The sequence below is a fragment of the Pleurodeles waltl genome, chromosome 12 (genome assembly GCF_031143425.1).
Source record: "Pleurodeles waltl isolate 20211129_DDA chromosome 12, aPleWal1.hap1.20221129, whole genome shotgun sequence".
NCBI lineage: Eukaryota > Metazoa > Chordata > Amphibia > Caudata > Salamandridae > Pleurodeles > Pleurodeles waltl.
The window spans coordinates 488708028-488723846 of record NC_090451.1 but is presented as its reverse complement, the minus strand read 5'-3'; the positions used below and the strand labels follow the sequence as shown (position 1 = coordinate 488723846).

The following is a 15819-nucleotide window of genomic DNA, read 5'->3' as shown; positions in this document are numbered from 1 at the left end:
TTACCTCATTGGTTGAAGGCTGGGCCTTTTACAATGAGGTGAATGTGCTAATAAAGAGGCACCTCTTGGCAGAGTGATGCAGGCAGTGACTTGTCCTGCTAGTTAATGAGGAACTCCCACTTTGACAACATGGTTTATTTCAAGCATGTCAATCTACGAAAGATCAAATGCTGTAGAATGTTAAAGGCCCATAGCATATATGAGCTTTTGGATAAAGACTGTCGTTTGGAATTAAGTAATCACTTCTATCCCTGAAGTAATGATGTCCAAAACAGAAACACAGTATGCACCTTAAGTAAAAAGATAATAAGCGTGTCTTGTCAAAATATATTTATAAGTCAAGCACCAGTTTAGTCTTATGTAATAGTTCATGAAAAAGAAGACTTTTGAGACCCATCTCTTTAAAAACATGTACTTCTGTTTATTGATCTCCCCCAAATTGTCGGAAAATGTGGCATGCTCCTTTTCTGGTTTACGAAAAATGTGCAATGAGCGTAGGTCACTATCTCAGACTCCCAAGTATACATTTACACCGGTGACTCCTTTGCATCTCCAGTATTAACAAGCAGTTTCTGTCTTGACCCAACTTTTTTCCACGCTATATATGTTTTCTTAATATTTACCCATGCACTCCCAGTATATTTGTGATAGATGTGAACTATTGCACAATTCACTGGTCGATGTATTGCACGATGTACCGTATGCTGCCTAACCACATCTTGTTTATAATTTGTTTATATTTTGTTCAGCCATCTGGCACACCTGCCCGGTGATATTAACTTCTCATGTAGTGATCGCTCATGTTGTTGGTGCCAATTAACACAAGGCAGCTGTCTGTTTACATGGTGGTCTACATGCTCTTTTTCCAAGCCAGACATCCCCTGTTGGACGGTTGCTTCTGTCAGAAAAAGCTAACCCTGCAGCCAAGTGTGAGACTACAAGACCTCAACTGGTGTCCCCCTTCTCTGGGCGCTATATGTCACTCATGCACATCATAATGGCAGCTCCTCCTGACTAATTCAGATCCACTTAAGGCTGTGCACAGCACTACCATAAAGTGTACAAGATAAATACACTATTTAAAGATTACAAGAAAACGGACTGTTAGCAGTGTTAGATCTTTGGTTACAAATACTTATTACATTGAACATTACGGTGTAAACTAATCAAACAAAACAGTACAATGAAAAGACTCTTTAAGGACCTGTCTTTTTATCTGAGCATTCTCTAGATATTTCTTCATATGCCTTTTAGCGACTGCTATGGACAAAACAAAAACTTTGAGCCACCTTATTTGTTTGTTAGCTCAGGGTACGTGTATTCTTGCACATAATTATGTGAAGAGAGGTACTTTCCTTTAAAAAAAAAAAAAAAAAAAAAAAAAAAGGGAGAAAAACACAAAAGTTTGTAGGTGGCAGTTCAAGAAGATGGAAGTCCATAACCGAGTGCAGTAATATTGGCACTTTGAGCTTGTCCTCAGTCTGAGTCCGAGTCCTCCCCTGTAAGAAAAGAGCGCCTAGTTACTTAGGGTATTGATAAATTACATCAGCACTATAATTCCTAAATCCTCAGCAAGAGATAGTCACTTTTTTTCCTGTTGCGCTTGATCGTTCCTGGCAAAATCTTTGCCATTGAAAATGTTTTTTTGGGATTTACAGCTGAGTTAAAAAGTCAAAATGGGTGCAGCATATGTATAGTTTATTATTACTAATGTGATATATCAACTGTAGCACCTCCAAGTTTAGGAAAGGAATCTGCCTTGGACTGGGTATCTCACATAATGCCTTTACTTAAAAAGAGTTTGCAAGTCACGTTTTGGGTGAGTTCAATTTCCACCATTCGATAAACGATATGTAGCTCAAATGAGAAGTATTTGGGCTCATTGGTGTTGACATAACCTTACAATTATGTTTAAGCAGAAGACTTGCGACTCGGATGTTATGGAATTAGTACTAAAATAATTATGCCAATTGTATTGTAAATGTTGCTAAAAGCAGGAATTTATTGGATATCTGTCCCAAAATCATTTAATTGATTTTTTTTTCATAAAACGTGTATCTTGCATTCATAAATTTATAATCATGTCATCGCACTTTGGAAAAAAACAATAATAATAACTTAACACAGTTAACTTGTCCCTATTTTGATCCATGTCTTATAGCACTTCCCAAATCCATCCTCTTAGAAGAGATTTTATCATGTTTATGTTCTTGCTTTTTTTTGTTGTTGCAGTAATTATTTTATTAAGGTGTTTAAAACTATATCATTGTATACTTACAAAGTGTGCATGAATAGCCACTTGTTTTCTCTTAGTAGTGAATGTAAACCCTGCAGACTTGCCTGGCCATTAATTACAAAAATTTAATTTGCTTATACCCAGCAGCAGTGGCAAATCAATATAATGCACACGGTTAATGACAACAATTTGCCCAACATTTGGTTCAAAATCAAAAAATAAAGAAAAGTTACATACCTATAGTACTAGTTCTGCATCATAGGTGTCTTCATGGAAGTCATAAACGTTGAATAATTCCTTGCAGTCTGCGTGGACCCCAGTACACCTTATTTAGTATATATTTGTACTTTAGGGTAATGAAATTGAAGAATGTTCATCACCGATGTTTTTTTTTTTCTCCATAAAGCCTCAGTGTAGTCTGTCAGCAAAGTATTTTCCTTCTGATTTTTCTGAATGCTGTAGAAGTGCTTAAAAAACTGCAACACAGTCTTTGCATGCGGATCCCTTTGTCATGGAAAAAAGGCTGCTGAAAATAGTGTAGGCAAGACAGCGATCGGCTAGTTACCACGGGTACAGCTGCCTGACCCAGCTCCTGGTCGTTAGCGGCATTTCGGTATAATGGAGTAATGGACTGCTCTCCGGTTCCGCAAAGGGAGCGTGTAAGTTGGGGCTTGGTGATATTAGGAGCGCAGGGGGCCGTGATGCCAGTACTTTCCTGTAATAGACCCACTTCACGGCAGCGTTCTTACTGGCCTTGGCGAGGCTCCGAGTTGAGTCATCCTGAGCGTTCAAGTGGATTTGGCAGTCTTCCCCAGCCAGTGGACAGCATTATAAGCAGTCGGCGTGTTCGGCAGCAGTGGGATTAAGCTGCACCCTTCATGCAATATGCCACCTGAGGCTGCAATGAAGTCTCGGGGGTGGATTTGCCAAAGGATTAGATTTTTCCCCCCGGGGTCTTTGGGGAGGGTGGTATGGCCCACGACGTAGTTGGGCTATAATGGGCTGTCTTTTTGGGCGGCGGGTGGGGGTATATATGGGGATATTTTGTTTTTTTGTCAACAGGTGACATGGTGGCCGGCCCTTTTGCTGGGGGCTTTTTGTATTTGTGAATTTGGCGAGTTTTGCTTGTTTATGCACCGCTTGTATTCAGCAACGCAGCAGTTAAAAAAACAAAAAAAAAAGGAAAAAAAAGAACATATACACAAAATTTTGTTGGCTTACCCGGATCCGCGTCGATTGGCTGAAAATTGTGTTCAGAGGAGGAGGCTGGTCGCATGGTGGGTGGAGGAAGGCACGTCGAGAGGCCTTCGTAGGCTTAAGAGGACGTCGGGGAATCGCAGCGCGTCTCCCCGACGCAGGGCAGACACGACTGTGGGCACTGCCAGGAGGAGGGCCTGGGTGCCGCCTTTGCATCAATTCCCAAAAGGAATGGGAGGGAACAGGGGAGGGGCTATGTGTATCTGGGGAGTACAGGTCTTGCTCAGCAGACCCCATGGGGGTCCGGAGTGCCGACGAGGCTGCGTTGGGTGTGGAACGGCAGGGGGACAGGGATCATAACGAAGCAGGGGAGATGGGGGCCGTAGCACCCCCGGTAGGGAATGACTTGGGTATAAGAAAAGGGGAGAGCAGCACAATCAGATGAGTAAGGCAGGGGGTGGAGGAGAGGAGATTTTGATGCACGACTTGGCATGGGGTTCCAGGGTGCCCGTTTCTAAGAAGGGGCCCACCATGTTAAAGTGGAGTACTAGTGACAGTGAAGGTGGGAGTGAGGTGGAAGGGTGGGGGTTGCAGGAGGCCGTTGATTTCCCCCCCTTAGATGTAAGTTTCCGGTGTGTGTGTATGGTGCCCAGGCGGCAGGGAGGGGAGGTAATTTGGTTGGGAGGTTTTCTGGGGAGCCGGGTACGTCGGGGGTATCTTGGGGGGGTAGGGGAGGAGTTTGGGTCGTCTGGTATGCGTTTTGCGATGGGTGGTTCTCAACCCGGCACATCGGACCTTCGTTGGCAGGAAGAGGAGGTCCTCGGAGGCGGTGAGCCAGGCGAGCAGAGTGCGGCTCGGAGACTCTGGGAAGAAGAGACGGCGGAGACCAGGGCGGCTGGCCGGATATCATCAGCAGAAGTCCGAGCGCGAAGGCAAGGCGCTGCGGATGCTCCCAGGGGACGGAGTGGAGGTATGGGTTTTGCACCCGCCGGCGTCGCTGTTCCTACGGAGCAGCGTCCGGGCCCATCAGGTATACAGAGGGGGCCATGTGCGCCGTCTACGGAAGCTGCCATGTGTGGTGAGTTGCGGCAGCAGGTGTTTTCAGCAGTAGGGTCGCAGGGGCTGGACGCATTTGGAGACGAGGAGTGGGAGTAGGAGTTAGATTTAGATGAGCGAAGTATCGAGGAAGGAGAGCTGTTTGAGGAAGGGGACGAAGAGGAGGGGTGGGGGGGGCCACTGCTAACTTTGTTGCCGAGTCATTTCAGAAGGCACGGCAGGTACAGCCACGGTCGGTGTGAGTGGTGTTGGAAGGAACCCAGCTGGGGAGGTGGAAGGCACAGGAGCGTCCACCGTTGTTGTCTCCAGGTAAGGACTCGAGTCAGCATGGACATATGGTGTCAGTGGCCATAGAGGCGAAAGAGGAATCAGGGACGGGGGTAGCGCAGATGGTAAAAGGTGTGTACATGCTGGATGCAGGTGTTGCGACAGAGTGGGGCGACATCCATTGGACTCAGAAAGGGGGGGACAGTGAGTCTCAGGTGACAGCCGTGGGGGTCGGGTCAGGTGACAGTGGTTCTCAACAAGACGGTGACACTAAACAGGGGGACAAGGCAGAGCAGCCGCTTTCCAAACGGGTGAAATTGTCTTACATGGGCACTGCTAAGCTTTTGGGTGCGCGTCTGATGCAGTCGACCAAAGAGAAAATTTGGAAAGGGGAGTATGTTGAGGTTTTAAAACTGCTGCACAGAGAGATATGTGCAAAAGAGGGCTCCAAGGAGGAGGAGTTCGAGCTGGATAAATGGCCTGAAGTGCCTGTTAATATTGAGAATTGGACGGCGGCCTTTTTGATCTTCGCAAGTGTCTATTGCAAGCATTTTCCGGAGCTAGTGGTAGCGCTTTTCAAGAATATGGATATAATTCAAAAGGCACAGATCAACTACGGCGGGCATGCTTGGCGGCAGTACCACGAGGAGTTTAGGGTGAGAATGGCAGCGGATCCAGAGGTTAAGTGGGGGGGGGGAAATAGATGCGGACCTGTGGCAACACACCATGGGCCCGGCAAAATTTGGTAAGACTATATTTACGGCCAGTGGGCTGCCATTACTTACCGCCCTTTCGGGAGCGCCCTACACAAGGGGTGGGGGTCGGGGGTGCGAATCAGACAAGTTCAGGCACAGCAGGAAACGGCCGATCGGGAGCGTGTTGGGACTATAACAAAGGGATCTGTACTCTGGAGTACTGTAAGTTTCGACACGAGTGCTCCAAGTGTTCAGGGCGGCACCCCCTCATACACTGTTCCGGACAGCAAGGCCCCGCAGGCTCAGTTGGGGCACAGGGACAGGCCCCATGGGGCGGACAGCAGTCAGGATCAAGTGGACGAAACGGTCAGAGATTTAGACAGGGCCCTGCGGGAAAGGGCGCATACTCCTGTTAAGGTGGACAGACTAGCATTTTGGTTGCAGGCTTATGACAGACCTTTGGATGCAGACATGCTGATACGGGGATTTACGCAGGGGTTCCGGTTGGGATACATGGGTCCTCGGGTGCAGCAGTGGGCTGAGAATCTTTGTTCGGTGAGAAGTAAAGAAGCGCTAGTGCGCCAAAATTTGGAGAAGGTGTTGGAAGGTCGCATGGCTGGCCCTTTTCTAGATTGGCCGATGCAGAACCTTATGGTGTCCCCTATCGGTGTGGTCCCCAAGCGGGAGAAAGGGCAGTATCGGTTGATTCACCATCTGTCGTGGCTGGAGGGCACTTGAGTTAATGATTTTATCCCGGCGGACGTCACAAAGGTGTCCTATGTGTTGGTCGATGTGGCCATTGATATGGTGGAAGCTTTAGGGCCCAGAGCGCTGATGGCAAAGACAGATATCAAGTCAGCCTTTAATCTGCTCCCAGTTCACCCTGGTGATTTTTAGTTGCTGGGAATTCAATTTCAAGGGTGCTGGTTTGTGGACAAGGCGCTCCCCATGGGTTGCTCTTGTGCCTTTTTTGTTTTAGCACGTGCCTGCAATGGATCCTCAAGGAATGGTTGGGACATGTCCACGTGATGCATTATCTTGATGACTTCTTTTTTACGGCAATTTCAGGAAGTCATGGGGGACCTTGGTGTGCCCTTGTCCCCCGAAAAGACAGTTGGGCTATGTACGGCACTGTCGTTTTTGGGTATTGAATTGGACACGGTGACAGACGGCGTGCATGCCGAACGATAAGCAGGTGGGCATGATGCAGAAGATTCATGAGATGCTGAGTAAGGTAACAGTGAGTGAGGTACAGGTATTGCTGGGTCACCTTAACTTTGCATGCAGGGTGGTTCGGGCGGGGATGATGTTTTGCCAGCGTTTAGCTTTGGCTTTAGCAGGGAAGTCATTGCCCCATCATCATGGGCGCCTCAAGGCCGGTGTGCGGGAGGACCTGCGTTTGTGGAACACATTTCTCGATTCATTCAATGGAATACTGCTGAAGGCCTGGCAGGAGTGGGAATGGAATGTTCAGATATTTTCTGATGTGGCCGGGTCAACTGTTTTTTTTATTGGCAGGGCAGGTGGTGGAAGAATGGTGGGCGCAGCATAGCCTTTTTGGAGCTTTTCCCGTTGGTGGGAGCAGTGTGCCTGTGGGGGAGCGCATTGCAGCACAAATGGATATTGTTTAGAGTGGTCAATATGGTAGTTGCACATCTGGTAAACAGGCAGTTAGCAAGGGAGGTCCAGGTACTTCAGTTGCTTCGGGCTTTTGTGCTACAGTGTTTGAAGAATTACATTTTGTTTCGGGCACGTCATGTGCCAGAAGTGAACAATGACATTGTGGATGCTTTGTCTCGTTCACAGTGGGACAGATTCCATGGGTTAGTCACGGGCATGGACTTGTGCAGGACGGCAATGCCAGAAGCCCTAAGGAACATAGACACTTGAGGATGCTTCGATTGGTAATTAATTCACTGGCGCCATCTATGCGATGGGCATACGCAAAGGCGTGGGAGGAGTTTTCTAAGCTCTGGAGCTTGTAAGCGAGTAAGACCCGACAACACAGTGGAGGATGAGGTTCAGTTTATTATGGCATTGATAGACAGAGGTCAGTCCAGGGTCACTATAGCAGGTAAGCTAGTGGGGCTGGGTTTCATGGGAAAGCTTCTTTGGGGATACCAGCCGTCGGCGGGTGAGCAAGGGCAGCAGAATTTGGAGGGTTGGGCAAAGGAAGGGGGCAATCGAGGACGACTGAGGCACCCGGTGTTGTTCCAGTTGTTGAAGGACTTGTCTGGTAGCATGGAAGACGTCTGCTTTGATGGGAGAGAAGCACTCCTTTTTCAGACCCTGATGTCATGGTTGTTTTTTGGTGCCTTCAGGGTATCTGAGTAGCTGGGTTCGGTGTGGAAGACATGTATTTGTTGGAAGGCGGTACATTGGGGAGGTAAGGACATGGCGTTGCGGATCAGCAGCTCAAACCAATCAGAAGGGTACTGGGGACTGGCGGTATCCAGTTTCTTCTATCTGCCCTTTCATTCTTGTGCGTAGGTGGAGGAAGGAAGCTAGTGATCGGTCGGGAGCGGTATTTCTTCATAGTGATGGTAGCAGGGTCACATCGGCCCAGTTATTGGCAGTGATGCAAAAGGGGCTGTCGGCGTTTGGTCAGGACCCGCGCCATATTGGAACCCACTCCTTTAGGAATGGGGTAGCTCCAGAAGCGGGAACGAAGGGTTGGAGCAAGGAAGTGCTCATGTCTTTGGGGAGGTGGAAGTCAGATTGTTTCAAGAGGTATGTTAGAGGGAGGGACGTTTAAAGGGGTAATTCTTGCTAATTTTTCTGTTTCTTTTTGCAGGTGTGGTGGTATGCCCAGAGGTGGCTTACATTGGGATCTGGGTCGTCGGACATTCGTTTATAAAATGGGCGCAGCGCCATGCATGACGGACGGTCATAGGAGAGAACTTGGGGTTTGATGTAGAGCGGTATCAAGTGCGCTGGATTAGTAAAGGGGGTATAAAGTGGGAGGAGCTATTACCACGTTTGCAAGGGTCTGCTGGAGTTGGGAGAGGGGGGAGTTACTGTCTGGACATTTTGTGTTTACATTTGGGTGAGAACGACTTGGTGGTGAAAACAGGGCTGGATCTTATGAAGGATATGAAGAAGGATTTGCAGGTCATTTTGTCTCAGTGGAGTGGCTGCCATGTGATCTTTACAGGATATGTTCCGCGGCGGGTGTGGCGAGGGGCAAAAAAGCCAGGGGCCATTGAGAGGGCCAGGCGCAAGCTTAACAAGGAAATTTAAAGTTTCTGTTTGGACAAGGGCATGACCTATATGGAACACAAGGACTTCTGTTTTTAAGATGTTGAATTTTTCAGAGATGATTGGGTCCATTTATCCTTTATGGGAATGGAGCTTTATCTTTTGCAGTTAAAGGACACGTTGACTGGAGATGCTGCGAGAGACTTAGATGGGGGGGCAGAAAAAGTCAAGGGTTGGCTTTTTCTGGTGGCAGAGGTGGAGAGAGTTTGCAGGTACTGAAACACGTGCAGATGGTGAAGCTGGCAGGACAATTTTAGGTAGTTTGGGGGGGAAACAGCAGCAGGTCGCGACGGACAGGAAGAAAGCTTGACATTAGCGTTCAGGAGGAGAAGTGTGTCTGATAGGGAAATAGGTAAAACATGAGTGGAGAGAGGGAAGGCAGGATAAGGTTACAGGGATGGGGTAGGGGAGGGAGGTGGATAATTTGGTTAGTTGTTTTCGATGTCTAGTGAGGTTTTAGTTTTGTAAGGGAAAGGTCAAGGATTTATGTTTCTAAGTGCACCTGTCCCAATAAAACAGACTTTTCTACACAGCAAAGGTGTTGTGGTGTCGTTCCCTCCTCCCCCATGAGGTCCTGGGGGATTTGCCGAAGGATGAGGTTCCCCCCCCCCCCCGGGGTCTTTGGGAAGGGTGGTATGGCCCACAACATAGTTGGCTATATTGGGCTGTCTTTTTAGGCGGCGGGCGGGGGTATATATGGGGACATTTTGTTTGGACAGCCACCATTTTGTCAACAGGTGACACAGTGGCCGGTCCTTGTTCTGGGTTTTTTTTGTATTCCCCTCACAACCTCCCTGTGAGTTAGTCTGGAGTGGATTCGTTGTTATATTTGGATTTGTGGGATGGTGCGTTTACGTCAGAACCGGTGCACGCAAGGGGTTTGTGTATATAGTTGGTTGTCACTTGGAGCAGGTGCTACCGGAGGCGGAGAGAGTTTGCAGGTCCTGAAACGCGTGCGGATGGTGAAGCTGGCTGGACAATTTTAGGTGGCGGGGGACAGCAGCAGGTTGTGAAGGAATCTTGATATTAGGGTTCAGGAGAAGAAGCGGGTCTGACAGGGAAATAGGTAAAACATGAGTGGAGAGAGGGAAGGCAGGATAAGGTTACAGGGAGGGGGAGGATAATTTGGTTAGGTGTTTTCGATGTCTAGTGAGGTTTTAGTTTTGTAAGGCAAAGGCCAAGGATTTACGTTTGTAAGTGCACCTGTTTCAATAAAGCGGCCATTTCCACACAGCAATGGTGTTGTGTTGTTCCCTCCTCCCTAAAGTCGCTCCAAGGGAAGAGTGACAGGCGGCAGCTCCCTGGTGCATCATGTACAGTCATAGATCGCAGCAGCCTCGGGTCTAGGACGCCGGAGTTGAGTCTTCAGAGAAAGAAAGTGGGGCATGACTGCTGGAGATCGAGGTGAGAGAAATAATGGCATGGAAGAGGGAGGGATGCCACTCCAGACATGGATGTAAGAATGGCGATAGTAGTAGGTCAATGAACTTTGAAGATAGTAACATGAGCCAGGGTATACCAGGACTTGCTCCAGAAAGAGAGACAGGGATGCAGACGGGAGTTTTTGCCGTGGATACCTTAAAGTCTAGCATGGGGGCTGCACAGGTATTTGGTTCCAATAAATGCAATGAAAGTAGTGCGGTGGACCCTAACCCAATGCGGGCAGATTGTTTAGAGCCTCTGGGGATGGCTGGGTTGGCACTTGAAAATTTTAGTGTTTGCGCAGCAGTAGTTTCCCAGTGAACAGCAGGTCAGACTGTAGGGGAGCCTACCACACACAGATCCTAGCAAGCCCAAAATCCACACAGGGTGCATCTGGTTTAGAGTCTGTTTTGGCCCCAGGGCAGGACATAGCGAGCAGTTCTCAGGAGCATGTGGACAAATTGTTTTCCTTACTGACTACTTGAAGTCGTCCAGTGCTGACCACAAGTGATGTGGGTAACAATTTGTTTTCCGTGTCTCCATGAGCTTCAGCTGTCTCGGATGAGCTCAATGAGCGCTTTGAATGAGGGGGAAGAACTTTGCACCATCAAGCATAGAAGCCATTGAGGCAAGAAAACAAGAGGGGCAAACAAAAAACATTCTACTGATGCGCAGGGCAGCCCCCGCTGGCACTTTTATTGGAAGTGGGTAGTATCATGACATCTTCAGCACAGCGCCACCTTTCAGTCTTCTCTTCATGCCTTCTCCTGAGTCTCCCTGTTCCATATGACCTCACCGCCTACATCATCACATTCCAGCCTTCACTAGACACATCTTTACAGGTTATCTCCAAACATCTCCCCCCTTACAATACATAAATAACATAATAAGCATAATAAAAATGTTCTCCTAGATCCTAAAAAGAAACATTATACATCAACAGTAACTAACAATAAATCCTAAATGTCTCACAAAAAAATGAAACACAATTTTTTAATTCAACGATTAATTTTACACACACTTCCCATACTCCATGATGAGCTGTTGTCCAAGACTACAACGTTTTGTTTAACTTCTTTCACTAACTGAGGAGCAGAAAATCTGCTAGCCCCTTTTAAGACAATTCCGCCTTTCCTTGTCACCACCCAATCACCCCTTTGTATGTGACAACGTTTCACACCCATTCTTTTGTTATAATGTTGGATGTTCTTCCTTTGCATTTTTTCAACTTTTCCTCTTACCATTTCTCTATCCACTATCACTGTTCCTTTTGTTTTTACCCACATTGGACACTCTTCTACACCTGGCTCTCTCCCTTTTAAAGATACAAATGGTGACACTCCTGGTATTGAATGTAGAGTTGTACGGTATGTCCACATCATTTTGTTCAACTCCCTTCTCCAAGGAAGATGATTGGCCAATGAGAACTGAATATTCTCCATCTCTATACGATTTACCCTTTCCACCAAACTATTGGCCTGTGGACAGAACAGAGCAACTCTTTCATGGACAATTCCCATCTTCTGTAAATAATCAGTCATCTCTAATGACACAAATTGTACGCCATTATCCAATACAATTGTTTTGGGAATCCCTTCCTCCATGAAAGTTTCTTCAAAGAATTCTATAACTTTTGAGGTATTTACCTGATCAACTATTTTGACAACAAACCATTTAGTGTGATAATCTACCAACAACATTATGTACCTACTCCTCACGCCCAGCCTGGAAACCGGATCAATAAAATGTACAGCCAGCTTTCCCCAAGATCCGCTCGGAAACTTCATAGGCGCTTATGGAGTTTGCCTTAGTACTTTAGTTTTATCACTATTGGCACATGCAACACAATTCTTCACTGTTTCCTCCACTTGCTTATCCATCCCTGGCCACCAAAATGACTGTCTTACCTTTCTGTTCATCATTCCTTGACCTAAATGTCCTTGATGAGTAATATCAATGATGTGTTTTCGCACACCTTCTGGAGGAACAATTTGATCTCTTTTCAACACTCTTCCATTCTGTATGCTTGACTGATCTCTGACTTTGAAATAAGTAGCCACATCACTACTCTGTTCATCTTCATTCCTCCACCCACTGACCACTTTATCCTCCACTTTCCTCATAACTGGATCATCAGCTTTCACACTCTCCCACTCATGTACACTTACAGCCAGCTCTCCCAAAACCATTTCTACGATACTTTCAATTCCTCCTTCCACAACCTCATCCACTTTTATTGGCATTCTTGAAAGATAATCTACCACATTTCTGTTTCCTTTCACCAACTCTATAATCAAAGTTGTAATCCATCACAGACAACAACCACCTTGAAACGCGTGGTATAACGTTACCTTCCAATCCACGTCCACCTTTGAAAATATACGTTAACGGCTTATAATCCATCCTTAGTCTGAAAGGTATTCCCCAAAAGTAAAATCTAAAATGATTTATTCCCCAGCAACAAGCTAAGGCCTCCCTTTCTATCACGGGCTACAAAACCTCCGTTCCCCACAGTCTTCTCAAAACAAATCCAACTACATATTCTTCTCCTTCTTTAACCTGCATCAATATTGCTCCAATGCCTACATTACTGGCATCAGTGGTTATGTAAGTTTTTGCAGTCACTTCAAACACTCCTAAAGTAGGAGCTTCTAAGATACACCTCTCTATTTCTTCAAAAGCAAGCTTACGTTTATCATTCCAATCATACACCACACCCTTCTTCATAAGCTTCCTCAAAGGTTCGACCATTTCCGTAAAGTTTTTTATAAACTTTGCACAGTATTCTGCAAGTCCTAAGAATGACCTTAACTCATCCTTGCAACCAGGTTCAGGTGCATGTTCAATCGCAGCCACTATACTTTTCTTAGGTCTAATACCACATCTACTTATAGTGTTTCCTAAGTATGTCACTTCAGGTTTTCGAATCCTACATTTTACTTCCTTAATAGTTAAGCCTTTTTTTCTAATCTACACATCACTTCTTCAAACAAAATATCATGTTCAGATTCACTGCTCCCTACAATTAATATATCATCCTGAAACCACAGTAACTTAGCCATATCCCCAAACATATCTCCCATTATCCTCTGGAATAAAGCAGAAGCAAAGGCCAGACCAAAAGGCATCCTCTTGTAAAGGAATGCCCCTTAAGGCGTTACAAAGGATGTTAGGACTCTGGAATCCTCGTGCAGATTTACTTGATTATAGGCAGATGACATGTCCAGGACACTAAATACACTCCCTTTTCCTTCTACAGATAACATTTCTGAAATGTTTGGCAAAGGTTGCCTGTCAACCCATATATTTCTGTTTAGATCTAAAAGATCAATGCACAGACAAATCTTTCCACCATCCTTTGGTGCCTTTACGACTGGAGCAAGCCATTCCAAAGACTCAATAGGTTCAATAATGTCATCTCGTAACAATCTATCTAACTCCTGTTTCAGAGGTTCTCTCATCAAATTCGGAACATTCCGTACTTTATGAACTACAGGCTTCATTTTTCTTTAGCACTATTTTGTGAGAAAAACCTTCAAGAGACCCAATTTTGATGAAAAAACTTCTGGATTATTTGCAATCAGATGATGCTGAAGCTTTACAGTCACTTCTTCAACTCTTTTTTTTTTTTTTTTCGTAAGCATTATCGGCTCTTTAGCATTAGGATACAGAATTATGCCCAAGTTTCTTTGATGGGGCCAACCCAATAAATTTGTTCCATAGTCTGTGATATATACCTTTCCTTTAACAGCTCTACCCTTAAAGAAGATCGTCATCCTTTGCATTCCAATCATCTCGATCCTCTTTCCAGCATACACTACAGCCTTTATATCCGGTTCCATCAAGTTTTCATTCCTTGAATTTGTCCATTCAGCTTCATTCACTTTCTTTAAAATATGTGTGAACAAGCTCCCAGAATCCACTAGCAATTTGATTGGCACTTTGTTCAATAATATTTGAGCATGAGGTTTCTCCAACAAGTCAGTGCTCTCCATTTTGACTTGTTCATTTGACAGTCCCATATGTGAATTTCCACTTCCAACGCTGCAGTCATTAAGATCTTCATCAACAGTTCAAATTATTTCTTTATCACTTTTGCACACATCCTAAATTTCCTGAATTGTCCTGCCACCACCACCGTTAGACTTGAATTTACAAACTTTGGCACTCCTGGAGCATCACACCAATAACATTTTATCTCTCTCCACCCACATTTTTTCAGCTTTTCTCCATTTTCTCCTTTCATTCCTTTGCAATTTTTCTTAGTTTTATTCCTTTCTGTATTAATTTGTAAGTCATTTTTATTCCTAATTTCACCAACAATACTTTGTTTCCCTTCTTTATTATGTTCATCCATCTCTTTCAGCCAGATAGCAGTGCGTTCCATCCTCTTAGCTATCTGTATCGCCTACTCCAAACCTGGGTCTTTCATTAATAATTTCTCTCTTATTTTTTTATCATACATGTACCTCACAATCTGATCCCTTATCAAAGAATCAGACAATTATTCAAAACGGCAAGACAACGCAAGTCCTCTTAGGGTTGCTACATAGGACGCTATGCCTTCATCTACTCTTTGCACTCTTTAAACCATTTTTTGACGTTCCAGAACAAGATTAGTTTTAGGCGTAAACTGTATGTCCAGCATTTGCATAGACATATCAAATACATTTGTAGGTTGCCCATCCCCCATTCCTAAGGACACTTCAGGTAGATCCTCATATATTCTTCTCCCTTCAATACCTAGATGGTGTAGAAGAATTGGTTGCCTCCTGAGTGGGCCATAACAATCACCCCGAATTGCCAAAATGTAAGCCACAAATATTTTTTTCCATTGTTTCCATGGAATGGGTGGTTCACCAGGTGTTGCTAAGAAAGGTGGTGGTGAAGACATGCTTTGGTCTCCCATTATGTTTGTTGTTACAGTACAACAAACATGATGTTTTCTTATTCTTTTTATTTATATTATTATTTATTATTAATATTCTTCTTGTTAAGTTCTAAATTATGTTCTTATTTGCAGCTGTTTGTCATTAAATACATCATTAGTTCATCAGTTAAACCATTCTTACAGTGAAAGTCCTTCTATTATGTTTCCAATATTATTTTGTTATTGTTCTAGTCCTTCTTTCATTTCGTTGCAGGAAACGAAATTAGATGCCGGGAACCAGAAAGGTAAGACCGCTTATTCAAACATCTATATTCTTTAAATAACAGGTTAAATTAACTGCTGATTTCGTATGGATGCCGCTGAGCGCGATTAATAGCACAGTGCGCTCATTTGATTAACAATTGTGCAGCCGAGCGCGACAGTACTGCCGAGCACTGACTTGAATGCTGGTGCTGCCGGGCACGATTAGTAGCGATGTGCGCTTGTATTATCTGTTTAGCTGTGCGGCGAGCGCAATTAATATAACTGTGCGCTCGGTTATTTTTCAAGGGCGCGTTAATGGAAAACATCTGACGGATCGAGGAAGCAGCACCACATGGCTCGAGGAAACAGCATGGATTCTTTAAAGATTCAATTTGAAGTGCACGTGCTCGGGTTAACGTTGGTTTTTAAAGTCTATAAAAACATTTATTTTAGGGTTTAAAAAAACGATTTTAATAAGGATTTGTTCTCTACGGTTTTTCCTCAATATTAATCTGTTACCTTAATGTGGGTTCCAAAAGTAAAAGAAATGAATC

General features: G+C 45.0%; 1 protein-coding gene across 1 annotated transcript in view; it reads right to left on the bottom strand.

Moving 5' to 3' along the window:
- Positions 1-398: 398 nt before the first annotated feature.
- CMTM3 (CKLF like MARVEL transmembrane domain containing 3) overlaps positions 399-15819 on the bottom strand; it is a 133755-nt gene continuing 118334 nt past the window's right edge. The window contains exon 5 of the mRNA XM_069217181.1: positions 399-1499. Within this exon, the coding sequence (XP_069073282.1) occupies positions 1477-1499 (23 nt within the window). The 3' untranslated portion in view covers positions 399-1476. The remainder of the gene's footprint in view (positions 1500-15819) is intronic.